General features: G+C 40.2%; 1 protein-coding gene across 1 annotated transcript; it reads left to right on the top strand.

Annotated features, from left to right (window-relative positions):
• The first annotated feature begins 7369 nt into the window (after nt 1-7369).
• LOC113491351 (sulfotransferase 6B1-like) lies at nt 7370-19698 on the top strand. Its single transcript, XM_026868192.1, has 7 exons — nt 7370-7470; nt 10404-10569; nt 11364-11548; nt 12480-12606; nt 15014-15108; nt 16129-16309; nt 19580-19698. Exons 2-7 carry the CDS (start codon nt 10425-10427, stop codon nt 19696-19698), a joined length of 852 nt encoding a protein of 283 aa, XP_026723993.1. The 5' UTR covers nt 7370-7470; nt 10404-10424.
• Nucleotides 19699-19774: the final 76 nt, after the last annotated feature.

Raw genomic sequence — 19774 nt, 5'->3', positions numbered from 1 at the left:
CTGCCCCCCCCCCCCTTTATTTTCCCATCAGTCAGACTTAGTAATGAAAAATCCACATTCTGCCATCCATGCATAAACATATTGCTCCCACTAAACTCAGTGTTATTTCCTATTTTTTGAACATGAAACACAATACTGAACCTAGAGTTACATTCATGCGAGAAAGCAAGAAACATTTTTTAGTTAAGTACATGGATTTGAGGCAAAATGCTGGATACATCTGAAACCTCAGAGAAATATGAGTCTGTTGATATTTATATATGCTATCTGTATTTTATTTTATTTTAAGGATCATTTTAGGAATTTGACTGTAATCCAATGTGCAGAAATAAAAAACATGTTCTTTCTCTTCCATTAACTTTTCTTTTTTATACCTCAGCCAGCTACTTTTTCTTCTTTTTGTATAATAGTAACAGGATGGTACAAGTAAAAGAAATAATGATCTGAAAATGCAGGAAATTAAGGGTGATTTTGTAAAAAGCAGCTGGAATTCTAGATCTGTAATGGTGGCAGTAATTTGCTTGATTTTGCGTTTAACCTGTCAGTCTTCAGAAGCATTCATGTTTCTTTGGAGAAAAATAAAATAGCTCATGAAGTTATTACTAAGATGACAGTATGAGAGAATTTTGAAAAAGTTTGCCAATTAAAGTGCATTTGAGGAAATAATGCACTCAATAAAGATGCTGCTGTTGTGTGTGAAAGTTACTGAAGCTGGCTAGCCCTGATGCAGTGTGTAACGTAGTGAGTCAAAAAGTAAGATTAAAAAAAACCCCTAACAGATCATGACATTACACCTTAAATCACAGACTTTAATATATATTACGGCAAGATAACTCTGAAAACAGAGACACAGCCAATGTGAAATATTAAGCCTCAGGACTTCATGATATCTAGAAGGCCTTAATATGGATCCACGAATTTAAAAATTGATGTGGATGTTGGCTCAGCAGTCTTTAAAGGTTTTCATTCTAGTTAATCTGGATTGGATTCTGATTTTTTATTTATGTAAAACAAGGGTAACTATTTCAGCTAAGTTCCATCATAGTTTTTGTGATGTGATCACATATAATATATGATTCCTCAATTATATTCTAAAAGTTACAAAGATCTTGGAGGCCTTAGTCAACATTTTGGGGGCTGAAAATGATTATTCATTAGTGGTGATGGGGAAGAAACCTCCACTTAGCATCAATTAGCTTCTGGGATTTTCTGGTACTCTCATAGAACACCAGCTGGATTTGGGGTGGCTATTCTTTTGTTGCTTATTTAGGTGGAAATATCACATTTAAAGTCCAACTCAGAAAAATTTGATCTTGCACTGGCAGTTATCCCATCAATATCTTAACTCCATTTATTTTACTGGGTTTATATTTACATTATCTTGCTATCCACAGAACACTATATATATCAAGACAACATTCATCAGATGAAAATACCTGCTTTGGATTTACACGAATGAGGGTTGTGTTTCAACAGTGGTCCTACTACTCAATTCTGAAATACAGAACCAAAGAACAATCCAGGTAGGAAGGAAACTCAGGAAAGCATCTATTTCCACCCCTGCTCAGCACGACTAAAGTGACAAGTTAGGTCAGTTTGCTCAGGGTCTTGCCCACTCTAGCGTTGAATCATTTCATGGATGGAGATTTCACAGCCTCTCTGGGAAATCTATTACAGTGTTTGACCACTCCCATGGTGAAAAAGTTTTCCTAATATCTAACTGGAATCTCCTTTGTTGCAGCTTGTGTTTGTTGCCACACATCCTGTTGCTGTGCACCTCTTGAGAAAAGTCTGGCTCCACCTTCTCTACAAGCACCCAGTAGGTAGTTGCAGACAGCATTAAGCGCTTTCTTTGACCTCCAGGCTGAACAGACCCAGCTCTCCCAGCCTCTCCTTGTACATCATGTGGTCCAGCTCCAGCCTGCTTGGTGGTCCTCTGCTGGACTTATCCTAGTTTGTCAATACCTCTTTTGTACCAGGGGACCAAAAACTGGGCACGGTACTCCAGATGCAGTTTCAGAAGTGCTCCACAGAGGAGAATAATCAATTTCTTTAGCCTGCTGGCTACACTCCTTCATATGCAGCCCAACATGCAGTTCCTCACTGCAAGGGTGCACTTCTGACTTGTATTCGTATCTGAGTAAAGACCATATCCAGGCTTGTCTGCCGCATTACATTCAAGAGCAATTCACTGTATATGTTTTGTACCAATATATGTTCACCCCACCAACGCTACAAATGATCTGGACAGAAAACAGCTCTCTTTGCAAGTCCTGTATCTTCAGCAGTGTGTCTGAACACATTGCCCAGCTTGAGAACAATGCCTTTGAGACCTTGTTTGGATTGTCTTGGTGACATGTAGAGAAGATCTGTGTGACTCTTAAGGGAGGGCTGTCCATAGACTTCCAATATCAAGGAAAGAGACTCCATACCCTCTAAGCAGATAAGGAGGGAAAATATAAATTATTTTTCTTCTCTTTGGAGTGAAAAAGCTGCAGTAACTTGAATGAACAAAATAGCTACTGCAATCAGTGTTTTTATATATGTATATATTCTATAAACATACATTAATAAATGGAAGAATCTAGTAACTAGACAAAAGTGGTTAAGCGATTTGATTTAATCAACATCCCTACTCAATTTTGAACATCTGTTAGAGAACAAGGGCTTTTAAACCTGCAGATTACAACCATGTTCATATCAACTCAGGGAGGAGTTAAACTGGCCTAAAATCAGCTTGTTTTCCAGTTTCATGATCGTTGGATACTCCTAGCATAGACAGCGCACACTCAGAAGCACAGGCACACTGTTGCAAATCCTAGTTTGTCCACTGTGTTAGCCCAGCAGAATCCTGGTCACACCTGGGATATCTGAGCGCGACAGGGATTTAGCCCTTGGACCTGGGCAATTGGCAGCCCACTACCCACAGTGTTCTGCTGCTCACATCTGTAGATATTCCCCCTCTTTGTCCTTGCTTTGTGCAAGTGTTATGATGGAAATAAAACCCCACAGAGACTGGAATCCATTCAGTCTTCTGCACTGTATGTTGCAAGTCTTGGTTGTTGTAACAGTTACTCTTAGGGTGATGGTGTGTATGGAAAATTCAGATAAATTGAAGATTTTCAAGCCATTTATAATCCAGCACCTCCCAGAAAGGTGGTAAAAGAAACAATTTATTCATGCTTATTGACATTTGGAAAATTCCTTTTCTAGTTTAGCAGTAAGACACAGGTATGAGTGGCAGTGGTTATCTACCATGAAAGTAATGGTTGAAGTGACTTCTCTGTTCTTTTGAACAAAGACTTCAACCCAGACTAGATGGAAAAATACGCTTGTGTGCAATAGGCTGTTGAGATACGACCGGGTACAACTGGATGAAACTGTATGGTGTGTTAGACTCATGGTTAGACTACAGAATCTATGGAGCTATTTGTACCTTTAAGTCTATAAAACAAAATTCTTATTTCAGATGATGGGAGGAAAGAGTTATGAGTTGTGCTCTATGTCAGCAAAATGTCTCGGCAGCTGTAAAATGTCTGTTTTGAAAGCAGCCTTTAGAACCACAAGAAGGTTTTTTTTTCCCTCCACCCACTAAGACTAAAACACTGCATCACAGACAATGACTGATTTGGTTTTCCCTTGTTCTGAGCCACATCCTGACTGCCACAGAAGATGAATGTGCAGTGGGAATTCTTTACTTACAGTGGGAATTCTTTACTTAAAAAATATTTTCCTGTATAAAACATCTATGCATAAATAGTTCGTATAACACATGGACTCATTGAAAAACTTTCATAAAAGCAGAGAAGAAATATGAAAGTTTACAGAATATTGCACAGCCACTGCAGGACACGAAAGCAGAAAATCAGCACTAAACGCGTTTCACTTATCCAGTCTGGGTCTGGCCTGTGTTTCTATTCCTGTTTGCATCACAAATGATGGAAAGCCAAGTAACTTTTGCTTGGATTTTGGAATTCTTTTGTCTGTCCAGGAGTGTCTTACAGTTCTGGGGACAATTGGGCTGTACTGGCTGTGGCTGGGAAGGAGTTAACTTCATGGTGCTATGTTTCTTCTCTACCACCTTCTGATTTTCCTGTAGCATTTTACAGCTCATGTCTCATAACTTGTGTCTGACAGACCTTAAAGGACCTTAAAATAAGGGACCTTAAGATAAGCTAGGAATTAAAATCAGCTAGGCAGTGCAGTTCTGCTGTGTGGGAAGGCAGAGGTGGAGGGGGCCATCTCGACCTGGGTGCTGTGGGCCTCATATCTCTGCTATGGGGAAGCATCTGCAGGAGTGGATGGGACTGAAACACATGTTTGTAAGTTGGGGTGGTGGGTGCTGCCAACCACATGTGTCTCGGGCATGAGGAAACAACCCCAACCCTTCACCATGTCATAGAATCATAGAATCATACAATGCAAAAGATAACAAGGCCTTGATAACCTGACATGCCACGTCTGTGTTTATCCCAGACTCCTCTCGGCTGCTGTGGAGGTGGCCCTTCTTAAGAACAGGATGTTTCTTCTGACCTTTCCACTGCAGATAGGAACCAAGCAGCAACCTGAGGTCTGTACTGCTGATATGGGTCCTGCAGCCAAGCCACTATCAGATCTCCATGTCAATGTCCTGAATGGTACCGCCTCACTGATAGGGTGCAGACCTGGAGCCCATGGGTCGGCCTCCTTAGGTCAGGGAGAGCTAATGCCAAGGTTGGCACCTTTTGATCACTGCTTTACTTCCTCCTGGGAGAAGAGAGGTTCTTGCAGAGTTGTCATAGTGGGCTGACTGAAGTGGTATAGCAAAACCAGAGGTTCATGGTCCTAGCTGCCAGACTTATGCTTGCAACACCTCAGCTGGCTCTTGGCCGCCACAAGGACATGAGGAAATGAGACATGGTGCAATGGGGTTATCCTGTGTAAGGCCCTCTGCAAACTCTGTGTGGAGCTCAGGGACCTGGAGGCCTCCGTTCCTTGGTAGTCAAGGTTAGCTCCCTCCTGAATTTGCATGACCCCAATGTTTCCAGGCAGTTCCCTCAAACACAACTGCATTGTCTCTTACCTCAGGACCACCCTGCTCATTTGGGTTGAACCCACCAGAGACCTGGCACAGAGTGCAATGGCCTGCAGGCTTGGCACTGTCTCACTGTGTATGGACACAAGTGCTCGTCTTCCCCTTGGTACTGTTCCACTAGTTGTGGCCTACAAGCCTTCCCAGGGGTAGTCATGGTTGTCTGGACTGCTGTTTTCCCCAGCTGTTGGGTGCAAACTGACAGGATAGCATTCACCATCAGACTTGTTTGCTTTTATTTTGCTGTGTGCAGAGATGGTACACAGGGTGTAGATCTTTGAAGGACATACATCTCAAAACGCTTTTTTGCTGGAATTTATCTGGCTCCCTGTAAAATACTTTAGCTTATTGTATGTGCGCTTCAAAATATTAGACAATTACTGTGCAGTTATGCTAACAGATCAAAACAAGGTGGAACCATTTCAAGTCACTAGTGAAGTTACTAGCAACATTTGAAGTGCTAGTGCACTAGAAATAACATGGTGGCTCATTAGTTTCTCTCGTTTAATCCTATTCCATTAAGTCTCTATGTTAGCTATGACAATAAAGATAAGCAGAAAACAAACCAGGTCTCCAAGGATTCTCCTCTCACACTGAGAACCTGAGAATGTCCCCAGGCAATCCCACCCTGACATCTAAGCACTTGCCAGGGAGAGCGCTTACCTGGCTGAGCCCTCTTGCATGTATACAGCAACAATTTTTTTACCTCAGTGAAGGTTATATTCTCGTTTGCTTTTCTCTTTTACCAGCCCATCCCTCATTCACACCTTTGTTACTTGTATGCTCACACTTTGAAGGTACCAGCGTGTGTAGCTGCAGGGCAGGACCTGGGGCAATAGTGGTAACCTTACAGCCATGGCATTTGCCTGCCAGCTCTCCAAAGGGCACAGCTCTGCTGGCAGCAATGGGTTGATTAGTTGAATCACCAGTGGATCTGGCATAAATTATCCTCAGGCAATGATTTTCTGGGAGAGGGAGAGTAAAAGAAGGTCAAGGAACTTTATAATCCAACATGCCATAAATGCAACATGACTCTGCACTTATAGTTGACTGACTTCACAGTATACCTAAATGCATACATAGCGACTACAGATAGCAATGCCTATGAAATCAGAGACTTCTGAAATCAGAGTTGTTAAATCATAGTACTTGATTAGTATTGAACTATGGGACAATGAAGGGAGGTTTCTCTGCAAGAGTCTAGGCACTGCAAGAAAGCCTACCAGGTAGAGCACTGCTGTTGGAAGTGTAACGCAATGCAATGCCCATCCCAGTGAAGCAGTTTTGGATAAGTCACACAACCTGATAGCTGAGACCAGCTCAGAGTGCACCAATGGACAGTTACTACAGCTTAGCTGAGTCTTGATGTGTTGTGGACAGCTCTACATCCACCCTACAACTGAGGGTATTTTAGAACCACATAGAAGCCCAGGGTTAGGTTCCTAAATGGTTGACATCTAGGTGCCAAGGTGCCCTAATTTCCCAATCAGTCTGAGCACTCATGCTGTATTTAACATTTGGCAGGCTGTCTCTGTTAAATAGTCATTGACCATAAACTTAAAAGAGACACTTCGGCTGTAACATTAATATAAGTAGAGATGTCATTCTGCAGTATGGGAAAGCAATGGTTGGATGGAGTGATCCCTACAGAAGTGATGCTATGGATCATTGTGGAGAGAAGTTGGAGCTGTGAAAGTGACTACACAGCTCCAGTGTAACAGTGGATTTCCTGGCTGAGACTGTATTGGAGATCAGTCCTGCACACTTTGTAACAGCAGCAGTGTTTGATGTTCTGCACTGAACTAGTCTTGAAAGTTGTCACTCCTTCATCACTGTTGCAGAACCTGTATATAAATTTTACACAGATGCATAGGGACAATATTTATGGACATAGCTTTTACTAATTTCAGGTGACCAATGTATCTGTTTGATAATTAGAGCAACAAAACTTCGTGACTGGAGGTGTCAGTTTTGCCTCTCCATTCATTAGTCAGTAGGTCAAAAGTGAAATATTTCATGTCTTTAGGGCATTTCAAAAAATGAGAAAACTGGTGCTTGATAGTGCTAGTTAAAAGCATTCAGAACCCTGTGGATATACATCCAAATTCTGACTCATGTAACCAACACATAAGACTTCATTTGCCTGTTTTCCACAATGTCACTATTTCTTTTAGTACATGCTGCCTGAGATGTGTTTGGAGGGGAACAGTATTGTGATTGGCCTCAGCTGAGAAATCTTCAGTTGAAGGAGCTGTACATGGTACTGTCTTTTATCAAGTAGAGAAAAGAATGGTGTGGCTGTAGCGGAGGTGGCAGGGCAGGTACAAAACTGCCTAATTTTTTGCATCATTTAAAACAACAGAAAGAAGTCACTCAGACAAGGATAAAGATGGGAGAAGGTAAGTTGGATATGGAGGCAAAAGGAGCTGGCCTGAAGCAAACCAGGCATGCAGTGTCCAGCTACGAAGCTTCATTTTCCTCAAACCAGAGAGAGGCTCCAAACTCCAAATTTAACATTGTTTTCCTGATAGCAGCTATCAGCTTTCCTGAAAACTGCTGTTCAAATGTGCACTCCATCTGCACCGACAGCAGGGCCGGAGACCAGGACAAGGACAACCTGCTGTTGGGAGAGGCTCCTCAGAGCCAGTGGCAGAAATCTAGGCAAGAGATACAGGAATCCTTCAGTATCAGCTTGCCATGCCTGTGTTCATCTGGTTCAAAATTCAACTGCTGTAGTCTACACTCTGTTGTAATACCAATGCAGGAAAAAATTAAAGTCAGATGGAAGATTTGGTATAGCATTCTTTAAACCAGTGCTCTCTTTGTATAATGTAGCTATAATAATGTGCTTTTTATGCTAACGTAGTTACTCTAGTTTTTCTAATAACTTAATAAGAAGGTTTTTTTTCCCTGCAAGATGCTGAATACTCTCTTTTTCCTTAAGTTATTGCAATTCAGGATACTGCACCCTTGTAGGGGTGGGCCCTATTTTTCATGTCCAGGGAGCATCTGAAGAATACTAATTTCAGTTTGATTCCCTGGATTAACATTATGCATGCTGAAAAGAGAAAGCTAGTATAAAAAGTGATTGAGATTAATTAAGAGAATCAGAATTTTCTTTGCTACTGTATTGCTTCTGTTTTACACCTTGGCCATTTCATCTGTGAATGATTCATTAAAGTCCAAGTGATTAGATTAGGCAAATGTGCTGACTCAAAACTTAATAGGAATGGAGGAAGAAATGAAAGGGAAAAGGCATAGCAAATACGCAATGCATTTTGCAATAAGCTTTTTTTTTGCTAGGTCAAGGTAATACAATTTTATTAGCTTGCACTAAATGCATATGATGGAATGATGACTGTAAAATAAAACTTAGAAATCTCTGTATTCAGGCTAGTAGAGATGTTCAGAATAATACAGAAACAGGAATTATAATGCTTCCAAACATACTTTGTATAGCTGAAGTAACCAAAGTGAAATATGTTGACAAAGGATAGATATTTATGGGATTTAGACCCTAAAATATGAAGTGATGGCTAGGTCTTCAGACAGAGGAAGAGAAAAATGGTAAACTCGCCACCAAAAGATCTCCCAACTTCTGCCTGAGCATCAGTATCCATGTGTTTCTCATATTCTCACTGACTCAATTAACTCCTGGAAAGACTCCCCCATCTCCTCTCATTCATAAGTGATATCTCTATAGAGCATATTTGTCATGATTTTCATCCTCACCTGGCCCTGTCTAACCGGAATTTGGAGTCTGCTGATGGCACAGGGCACATTTTGCAGGCAGTAGCTGTTGAAGGGCAACTTTATAGGAAACACAGATGAGAAGACCTAGGCTTGCTGACTTCACTTCTCTGACTGGTAGGCTGACAATAGTGCAAAGAAAAGAAAAGGGGGAAATAATGAATCTTATAATGCTGACTTTTCTGGAGATTGCATTAGAAAGAATCAAGTGCAGAAGCTAGTAACTGTCTTGACTCCTTGTGAGTTATCTTGATTGCCCAGGTGTTTCCTGGAAGACCATCTCTGATCATTAACTTCTTACCATGGATCATAGGAGGTACATCTGGTAATTAGGTCCCATGACCAAACCTAAGTTATCATAAATAATAAAAAAGAATATGGACCTTTGTAAAACTGGGAAATTCCTGAAGGACTGTTTTATTTTAAAACAAGATTTGCATGCAGGTTCTCAAGTTGAGTCGAAGACATTGAAGGGCCTCTGCTAAATATATTGTAGGAGGTTTTCAATAGGAATAGTGAAGCCACTGGATGTTTGAGGAAAAGATGTAAAAATTAGTAAATTAATTTGTGGCCATTGAAGGGGAAATAGAAAATATTAAACTTTCCAAAATTTTTTGTTTCAAGCCTATTTATTTTATTCTGATGCTTTCACATTTCTTAAGGTCACTTTAAACAAAAGTGGAGCTTTCAGTATGAAAAACATGAATGATGATTTCCACAGATCCAAATTTTTCCAAAGAGTATATTTCAAAACAGGTAATTCATTGAGAACTGCCTCTTTCCTGCAAGTGACTTTTATTTTGATGAATACACATATTCTGTAGAAAGATTTAAAAAAAACTTCAACCACTTCTATTCATGAAACATGCAGCATTCAAGCCAATGTTAAATATCTATATTAAATTTGTGATTTTTGTTATCTGTACTCTTCTTATGGAGACATATGACAGCTTTAAAAATGAATGTGTCTTTAAGTGCCTCTTTTTAAGATGGCTCAGGCTGAAATTCTAAAATGTTCAAAAAACTAGTTCCTTAATATCACAAAATTTGAACATTTGCAATTGATTTGCACTTTTCAAAATTCAGGCTGTTGTGTATTTGGTGAAACAACCCCAAACCCATTTCATTCACATAAAATGTGACAATTTTTTTGTATTCATAAAAAGTATTTCAAGATGTAGCTGTTTCCTTGGAAGCTAAAACAGTTTCCAACAATGCGCAGCTTATAGAATAATCATATTATACATATTTTAAGGCAATACATAATGGTCATTCTTGTAATTTTCCACAATTAATACAGTTTGACTGTCACCTCATTACTTTATCTGGAGAGCTAATAAATGACAAATGACATGCATTTTTCATGACTCTGCATTTCAGTTATTTATCAAGTTACTTCTAGTATTTCAGTTGCCTTTGTCAACTACCTGGAAAAATCAATATCTGATAGGACTTGATGGCGTGTAACAAAGTATATAAGCGTGAAGTTTGTATTGCTTGGTCTCAATTTGTCACTTCAAACCATCTGACTTAGAAGTGACCCTTAAATCCTCTTGTCATTTCACTGTTATCTGATTTTCAGGAACGAAAGATTTAAGCAAACATGTCCAACCCCAGTGAGGCAGAACTCATTCACAGGTTTAAGGGGATTTCCTTTACCACCAGATCTTCTCCAGAACTTTTAAAATCCTTGGATACTTTTGATGCTAGAGAAGATGATGTCCTTTTGGTTTCCTATCCTAAATCTGGTAAGTTCTACTTTTAGATGTTAATTGCAAGAAGTCTCATTGTTTTGTTTCATGTTTAAACTACTTGGGAAATGTCTGTGTACAAGAAACAGAGAAGGATGTTTTAGTATGTGAATATATTATTCTGTCTGTACGTGTTCAAATTACAAAAAATATGGGTCATTTTTCTAAATCTTGATTCTTTAATTGAAAATAATCTCAGCTGTTTTCAGATGGGAAAGCAAATAAATATGTATTTCTTGTAAGCAAGATCTGTACTTGAAGGATTTTCCTGAGGACTTTCTACATTCAATTATGAACAAGTCAAGAGTTGTATTAAGTTATTCATATGGCTCTTGGCTGTAGATTTATTAATTTCTTATTCACTCTCCTCCCACCTCACTCTCACACACCAAAGAATACTTCCCAAATATACAGACTCAAGTTACCATAAGAAAAAAAGCCAAACAGCTTATTCTAAAATTAATGGTAAAAATAATATAACCACTTCTCAGCTGACAAGCAGTTTGTCTCATGAGATTATTTTGACACCAATACTAACAATTCTCAGAGATCACTTTGTACTTCAGCCACAGCCCTAATTTTTCCAGTTAGAAAATTGGAGCCAACACAATTACTCAGTTATGTAAAGTTTCTTGAATCTGGGGGATTAGAAGTATCACTTGTGCACTGGCAAGCTGTTTCAATATGCAAAATGCATGTTCCACATATGTTCTTATTTTCTCAGTAATAAATCTTTTTTTTTTTCTTTTTTCTTTTGTTTTCTTTTTTTCCTTAAAATTACTTTTCTGCAGGCACACACTGGCTTGCAGGAGTTATAACAAAGCTTTACAATACTCAAGTTATACTAACATCTCCCATTGAATTTGGAGACATATCCAGACTGGAGGAACTGAATAAACTCTCATCAAAGAGAATCATCCCAACACACTTAGACTACAACATGTTACCTCCAAATTTTAAGAATAAAAAATGCAAGGTAAGGCAAAACATAAAAGTAGTATATGTTAAGTGTCTATTAAGAATCTATTTTGTCTAGTTGTTCCTTAATAATTTTCAAATGATTTTTCATTTTCAGAAGTGGGTTGCTGTGAATTTTGGAGACACAGCTGACCAACAGTCAAAGGCAGTGTGAGCAGAGACTTTGGTTGGGTTCTGCTCCTGCCCAACTGCTCCCACAGGGTGATTTGTGTATCAGGCAAGACACAAAATACAACATCAACATCTTTCAATCAGAAATATATTATTAGTGATAGGGGGGCATTCTCATGGCCCCATTTCTTAGTGGCTGGAACACTCAGAAAATAGATATCTTGGGCACTTAACAGCTGTTCTGGGGGTGAAGAAACTCTGCCTCTCCTACTGGGAAAACAGATAATTGAAATGTGGGAGGTAGATTCAGATCACAGTTTTTGAGTTCCTCCCATGTTAATGTGGGAAGTCTTTAAAAAAATCAGCTATGGGCTTTAGATTTCAGGTTAGAAGTTCACAATTGCAGGATTACTCAGATCCAGACTTTTGGTACAAGGCTAATTTGAATTGAAAGGCCAAAATTTATGTTTTGCAGCTGTCCTGTGAATGTTAATTAGTAAATGGTTTCATAAGTTAGATTTATGAGGTAGTATACTTACTCATGAGTTAAAATGAACACTGCCTATTTCATAAAACGTAAACATTACCCAGCTGCAGGAAACACACCTCTGTCTACATGGAATTGTTTACTAATGACTCCTGTCTAAGCAGGGATAAATACATTTCTATCTTAATGGCATGGTTACTGACAGAGGAATCCTAAAGGAAAGGGTTTTGATGCTGCAAACTGCCTGTGAAAATGCTGCATTTACGTACAGAGCTCCTCTAAAATAAAGGAAGGGTATTATCATTAATAACTATATCATCTTCATTTACAGATGATCTATATCAGCAGAAATCCAAAAGATACTGCAGTTTCCATGTATCATTACTACAGAGATAACCCAAACCTTCCCACTATAGACACCTGGACTGCTTTCTTTGACTTGTTCTTAAAAGGAGATGGTAAGGATAAATGTTATGTTTTCTTCTCGCAGTTTACATTATTATGCACAGAAAAAATTAAGAAATGTGAACTGGGTGAAAACATCTTATTGAACTCCTTATTCACATGGCTTTAGCTAGGGTTTTCTATCAGGATAAATTCTAATGTCAAACAACAAGAGCAAATAATAGGATGCTATCTTCAGCCCTGCAAGGACACATTTTGGTAAGTGGTTGCATTTTTTCAGCACAACTGCTCTTTGCAGGTTTTTGCTGCTCTCTGACATATCTGTTAAAAAACATATTCTCCCAGACAAGCTACTGATTTAATCTCTTCCCACAAACACTCTGAAAGCCCTGTCAATTTGTTGATTCTGTTGTGGATTTGCCTGTATGAAAACATTTCCAACCTTGTCTTGTGAATGACAGTAACAGACTGCTTCCCACCAAGACCCCATGTATATACATTCATGCATATACAGCTCCTCCCAAGCGGACATAAGGGCAGCTCTGCTCACCGCAGCCAGCTCCTGCCCTCAGTGAGCAGGCCAGTGGGGCAGGAGCTCTGTTTGAAGGTGCTCAGCCAGCTCTATGTGTCTCACTGCCATACTGAAGGGCAAGCAGTGGGGTGCAGGGGAGACCATCCTTGGGCTGCATGAAGAGCTGTGCTTGCAGGTGTAGTGCCTTCTCCAGTCTTGAAGACAGCCTTCAGTGGCTCTTCAAAGGGACTTTGGATGCTTTCATAAAGCCCTCCTGCACACACTCTGCCTGATGTGTTGTCTTAGTAGCGGGGTCCAAAGACCAAGGACAAGAGTGAGATTTTTATGAGTGGCAATGGTGGCATGGAAGCTGACAACAGGAACATGCTATCCACTCCCATTTTTAGTGTTTTATTACTCCTTTCAGGACATGTGTTCCTGCTATACAACCACAGTGATGATAACAGCAACAATAATAGATAAGCTTGAAAACTTCGAAAGAAAAGTGCCATTGCAGTCATCATGGGCTTACATCAAAGCTCCAGACATCAGTTTTTTTATTGGCTTCTATTTTGGATCACATCTTGTGTGCCTAGTTCAGAGCAGCTCTAAGGCATGTGCTTTAGTGATTGACAGATCTTGCCTTGTTCAGTATCAACTCTGAACACACAATAGTGAAAACAAGAGGATTATATTAAATTTTAAATGTTTAATTTAAATTCAAATTATATTAAATTTTATATCACATTTATCTATAAATTGTTATCCACCTTCTATTTTCTGTGTTCTTATGCATGGCATAAGAAGATAACTATGCTGGTTACAACAGAAATTTATGTTAGAGGTAATACTGTCATCTTTGCTCCTAAGAGCCTGTAGTACCTATACAGAGTTAATCTCAGTTCAAAACAACGGTGGGGTCACACATCACAACTGTGATGCTGTCCCTGGAGTCTCGGGCTGTATATGCTGTACCCCTGAAGCCAACAGGGCTGTTCTATGCAATCATTGGCCCCATCCCCAGTGTGGTCGACCAGGAGAGCAGAGTCTAACTGAACACTGTGGAGCACACATGCCTTGCAGTCAGACAGTGCTTTGTGTGCAGGAGATGGCTACAGGCTAGAGCATTCAGCAAAACACTTAACTACATCTCAAGGTTGGCAACAAAAATGATGCCCATTTATCTGGTAGCTGTCATAAAGCAGTTACAGTTCTGGAGAATGCTGGCTGTTATTGCTCTGTCCAGGCCTCTTCTCATTATCCTACAGGAGTCTTTCAACTCAGCTTTCAATGCAGTCCATCTTGCCTTTCAACCAGAAGGGTCAGAATTTTGTTTTTAAAAGAAAGCTGGAATTTTGCTCTCCTCCCATGGTTCACCAAAAGAAGCATTCAGGCAAAACAAGTACTGAGTCAACTATAAAACCATAAGTTATCTGTGTTGTTGGCTGAATGATGTATTTGCATAATAAGTTCTTTACATAATTTTATTTGACTTTTAAAAACAATACAGATCCCTCTCTGCTGGGACAAAACAGAGCTAACAACAGTGTACTTCATTTGACAGACTCCTTATTCAATTTCCTAGTGAAGTGATCATATTTCTAGCTGTGACCACAGACATGCAGACAGTTGCTGAGATACTCAGATCTTGTTAGGGCAGTACATTTACCTTCATTACTGGCCTTTGCTTAGATGTGGAGACTGTTTCCACTACAGAATCATATCTCAGAACAGTATCTTCATCTCTGATACAAAATCAAATTCCAACAAGAATGATAACCTCTCTGAATTGTAAGTTTGAGTGACTTCATAAAAAGAATTGAATCTGGTTTAGAGGAATATACGGTATGTATTATGAAGGGCTCATTCCCCTAAATGTGTGAAGTAACATCAGAGTTATTTATGAATAAAGTCTGTATGAAACTCTTTTACATGGGTTTTCTTTTCAGTTGTCTGCGGATCCTGGTTTGATCATTTCCTAAGTTGGGAGGAACATGCAAATGACAAAAACATCCTGTTTTTGTTCTATGAAGACATGAAGAAGGTAAATCTGCTCTCTGCTCTTTTTTCAGAATGCATTAATTGTAAATTAACATTATTAAAATGTCAAAAACCAAATTATAATGAAAAATGAGAAAGAAGCAAAATGTGAATGTATGTCTCTGGGCATATTTTATATTTGCATAGAATTTATATTAATGAGCTAACTCTGACTGCACAAGTTACATAAATATCAAATCCTGTGAGAGTTGCATTTCATAGATGCAGGAGTGGGATGCATGTGACATGTTTTTCCCCTGGCTACAGGAAGAACTTTAAGTTCCTTTTTCTTGGTCCTACAGAAAGACTAACCAAGAACATCTGTGGAGGGCCACCCCTTAACCTGCTTTGCCTGACATTTCAGGTGAAATTTTCAAAAAGTGACATAAGACAACAGAACTACTCATGGTCAGCAGGACTTGTGCTCCCTGTAAAGAAAAAAATTAAAGGCTGAGGGGATAAGGAAAAGGTTTTTATGAAAGGAAATTATTACACATAAAACTCCAACATAGCTTTCAGAGAATGAATTTTGGGGTGAATAGAAAACACTTTATAGTGTTTCCATTAAAATAGTTTGGTTCATTTTTAGTGAAATAAAAAATTCCACTACAAGGAATATAAACAAGCTCTTTGGGATCCTGAGTCATTTGTTGGCTCTCTAGATATAGCACCTCCAATGAAATAAGCTACTTACACAGAAGCTGAGCTTTGAGTGTTTCTCTATTCCCAGTGAAATAATTCTGAGAAACAGGAGAACACCTTGCTTGAACTAGGAGTAAAATTTGCAGTGTAACTATATTTGATATCACAGACAGTATTTACTCATTTCTGTCAGTATATCTAAGAGGGCAATCAGGTTTATTGTACCTGTCATCTACACAGTCTAACAACACATTTAGCTTTGTTTGAAAGCAAACAAATGTGTGAGAAACTTGAAATGTAATAAAAAGGATCATTTTCGTATCAACTAAAAATCTGATATTCAGCTCAGAAATATATAATCTTTATTTTTCTTGCACCTCAGGATCTTCCTAAGATTGTAAAGGAAATTAGTCTGTTCTTGGGTTTAAATGTTAGTGATAATGATATCCAAGACATCTGCAGGAAGTCCTCCTTCTCAGAGATGAAAAGCGACACAGAGAACAACGATCCCAGTCACACCGTTTGTGCACTGACATCCAACAGGAAGCTGGTTTTCCGAAAAGGTAAATTCTCTAGGCTTAACACAGCAGAAGGAGTAGGAATCCAGTCAGAGGCCACAGTCCAGGTCTTTCCTGGGCTGGAGTAACGCTTTGGGTCAGCCCCAGGAAGCCTCTATCAACAGGATCCTTTAATTGAAAGCCATCTTAAAAATCACTTACTTTCTAAGTTCTCTGGGTGAAAATGCTCACTTACACTAGAGAAGCACAGAGGAATCTGAACAACAGTCTGACTAATGTTGTTCCATGGGAGCTTTTGAGCTAAAAGGAAAGGTTCACAAAGCATTACTCTTTATTGGTCTTTTTTTATCTAAGAGTTGACCCCCTCAGTCTTTACAACATGTCCCCTTGATATCACCTGTGAAGGTCACTTAGTTTACTAGAATGAGAAAGAGCAAGATACATTCCTTCCGAAGGAGATGGCTAGTAGCCTTTATCCTCCGTACCACCTCTTATCTTATTGAAATGTTCCTGAAAAGAATATGCTGACAATGACAACAATGTAAGAATGGATGACTCAATCACCTCATAGCCTCATAGGGAGCCATCAAACATTGGCCAAGCTGGAATCCACAGTAAAATCTTCAGCAGTGCTTAGTTCAGGTGTGATCTTAAAGTACCTGCAGGAGCTGCCTTCTTGCTCCTGACATTTCAGGTTTTCTTGTATTTGGACAATAAGTAAATCAAAAACATCATGTTTAGATGGATTTTGATTATTTTTATTTAGTTAATTTTTGAACAATAATTGACATCTTAAAACTAAGTTTGTTTCAATTAATAAACAGGAAAATGGTATATTTTGCTAATTCAAAATGTTTTTACCAATGAGCTGAAGCAAATGCTAAAATATAATTTGTTAGTAAAAGTCAAACAAACAAAAACTCAGATGGGAGTCCCGACTGACTGGAAATTGGCCAATGTGACGCCCATCTATAAGAAGGGCCAGAAGGATGATCCGGGAAATTACAGGCCTGTCGGCTTGACGTCAGTGCCCAGGAAGCTGATGGAGCAGCTCATCCTAAACACCATCACACAACACGTGTGGGACAACCAGATGATCAGGCCCAGTCAGCATGGGTTTGTGAAAGGCAGGTCCTGCTTGACAAACCTGATCTTCTATGACAGGGCAACCTGCTTATTGGATGAGGGAAAGGCTGTGGATGTAATTTACCTTGACTTTAGCAAGGCTTTTGACACCATTTCCCACAGCATTCTCCTGGCAAAAATGACTGCTCGAGGTTTGGAGAATCACACACTTCGCTGGATAAAAGAGTGGCTGGACGACCGGGCCCAGGGAGTTGTGGTGAATGGAGTTAAATCCAGTTGGCGGATGGTCATGAGTGGTGCCCCCCAGGGCTTGGTTTTGGGGCCACTCCTGTTTAACAACTTTATTGATGATCTAGACGAGGGGATCGAGTGCACCCTCAGTCAGTTTGCAGATGACACCAAGTTGGGTGGGAGTGTTGATCTGCTCGAGGGTAGGGAGGCTCTGCAGAGAGACCTGGACAGGCTGGAGCCATGGGCTGAGGCCAACTGGAGGAGTTTCAATAAGGCCAAATGCCGGGGGCTGCCCTTGGGCCACAACAACCCCCAGCAGCGCTACAGGCTTGGGGAGGAGTGGCTGGAGAGCTGCCAGTCAGAGAGGGACCTGGGGGGGTTGATTGACAGCCGGCTGAACAGGAGCCAGCAGTGTGCCCAGGTGGCCAAGAAGGCCAATGGCATCCTGGCTTGTGTCAGCAATAGCGTGGCCAGCAGGGACAGGGAAGGGATCTTACCCCTGTACTCAGCACTGGTGAGGCCGCCCCTCGATTCCTGTGTTCAGTTTTGGGCCCCTCGCTACAAAAAGGACATTGAATGACTCGAGCGTGTCCAGAGAAGGGCAACGGAGCTGGTGCAGGGTCTGGAGCACAGGTCGTAGGAGGAGCAGCTGAGGGAACTGGGGGTGTTTAGTCTGGAGAAGAGGAGGCTGAGGGGAGACCTCATCGCCCTCTACAGCTCCCTGAAAGGAGGGTGCAGAGAGCTGGGGATGAGTCTCTTTAGCCTAGTAGAAAGTGACAGGACAAGAGGGATTGGCATCAAGTTGCACCAGGGAAAGTTCATACTAGATATTAGGAAGCATTTATTTACAGACGGGGTTGTTAGATGTTGGAGTGGGCTGCCCAGGAGGTGGTGGAGTCCCCATCCCTGGAGGTGTTCAAGAGTTGGGTCGATTTGGAGCTTAGGGATATGCTGTAGGTGGGAACTGTGCTAGGTGAACAGTCGGACTAGATGATCTTCAGGGTCCTTTCCAACCTAGATGATTCTGTGATTCTGTAATATGCTTTTCTAAGTCAGTGAACTTTGACTGAGCCATGTTGAAAAATTTGAAAATCTCAACAATTTCACTTACAAGTAGTTGCTATGCAAATCCCAGGATTTTACCTAGTTTCAATCAGCTTACACAAGATTTAGATGTGTACATTATTCTTCAGGCTCTCTTTTCTTGTCCTTGCTGTCAGGAATGCTGTTTTAGTCAGCACTTTTGGGATGTAGGATTTTTAGAGGATGCACATGAGAGGAAACTGTAAGCATTGTCTCACTAAAATATATGAGTTTAAGAAACAATTTCCTCTTTGCTCAAACTGGATAACGGTTGAAACACTACTGAACACAAGTATGCATGGTCACCCAGAAGTAGTTAACTGCCCACTTAAGTTGTGGGACATCTCATCCACAGAAAGCCCTAGAGATTAGGAGCAGGTGTGAGGGTAGGATTCACCTATCAGGTCACTCAGGGATCCTTTTACAGGAGTCTTCTTTAGTCAGTGGAAAGATATAGCTGCTTTTGGGGCACCATTAATTTTATGAGTTTTAGATGTTGACTAGGATGAGATGAATTTCAGTAAAGAATTAACCATTTCTTTCCACTATCTGTGAAAGAACCCAGGCAGAGATCTTTAACTGCATATTATCTAAGGTGTGGCAAAATGCCTCTCTGCTGAGGTGACCAAGAGCTCTAATTCCATCTAGGAAACCTGCTGGTCTTCATGTACCACTTAGTGTTGTTGGCATTAACCAAGTCTGAGGGCTTATGGATGATTATCCAGCTGCTTCCATCAGTGTCACCAGACCAATAAAACAATTACTCATGATCATAACCCACTGCAGAAACTATGGTTAATACCATATTAATAATTTGTGCCAAATGCAACTTTAACAAAACTGGGCTGCCTTTACATAATTTTCTGCACTATATATTGCAAGCTTCACTGCTCTTTTTCTGCTGTGCTCTCCTAGGTGCTGTTGGTGATTGGAAGAACCATTTCACTCCAAAACAGAATCGAAGGTTTGAGGAGATATTTAACGAGAAAATGAAACTCAGCAAAATGGCAAAAAGTCTCATCTATGAATTTTGACCCCACATGAGGAACAGCACCCTGTTATCATCAAACACAGATAGAGCAACTAGTGGGGAATTCTGAATGAGGGCTC

This window comes from Athene cunicularia (assembly GCF_003259725.1).
Source record: "Athene cunicularia isolate RWA chromosome 1 unlocalized genomic scaffold, athCun1 chr1_part2, whole genome shotgun sequence".
NCBI lineage: Eukaryota > Metazoa > Chordata > Aves > Strigiformes > Strigidae > Athene > Athene cunicularia.
The sequence above is the reverse complement of the archived record's forward strand: the minus strand, read 5'-3'. Positions and strand labels throughout refer to the sequence as shown.

Bases quoted from the DNA above. Each gene is read 5' to 3' on its own strand.
- LOC113491351 (XM_026868192.1), top strand. From the start codon at position 10,425: ATGTCCAACCCCAGTGAGGCAGAACTCATTCACAGGTTTAAGGGGATT. The intron at 15,109-16,128 runs GTAAATCTGCTC...CTTGCACCTCAG, and splicing joins TCTATGAAGACATGAAGAAG to GATCTTCCTAAGATTGTAAA. The intron at 16,310-19,579 runs GTAAATTCTCTA...GTGCTCTCCTAG, and splicing joins GAAGCTGGTTTTCCGAAAAG to GTGCTGTTGGTGATTGGAAG.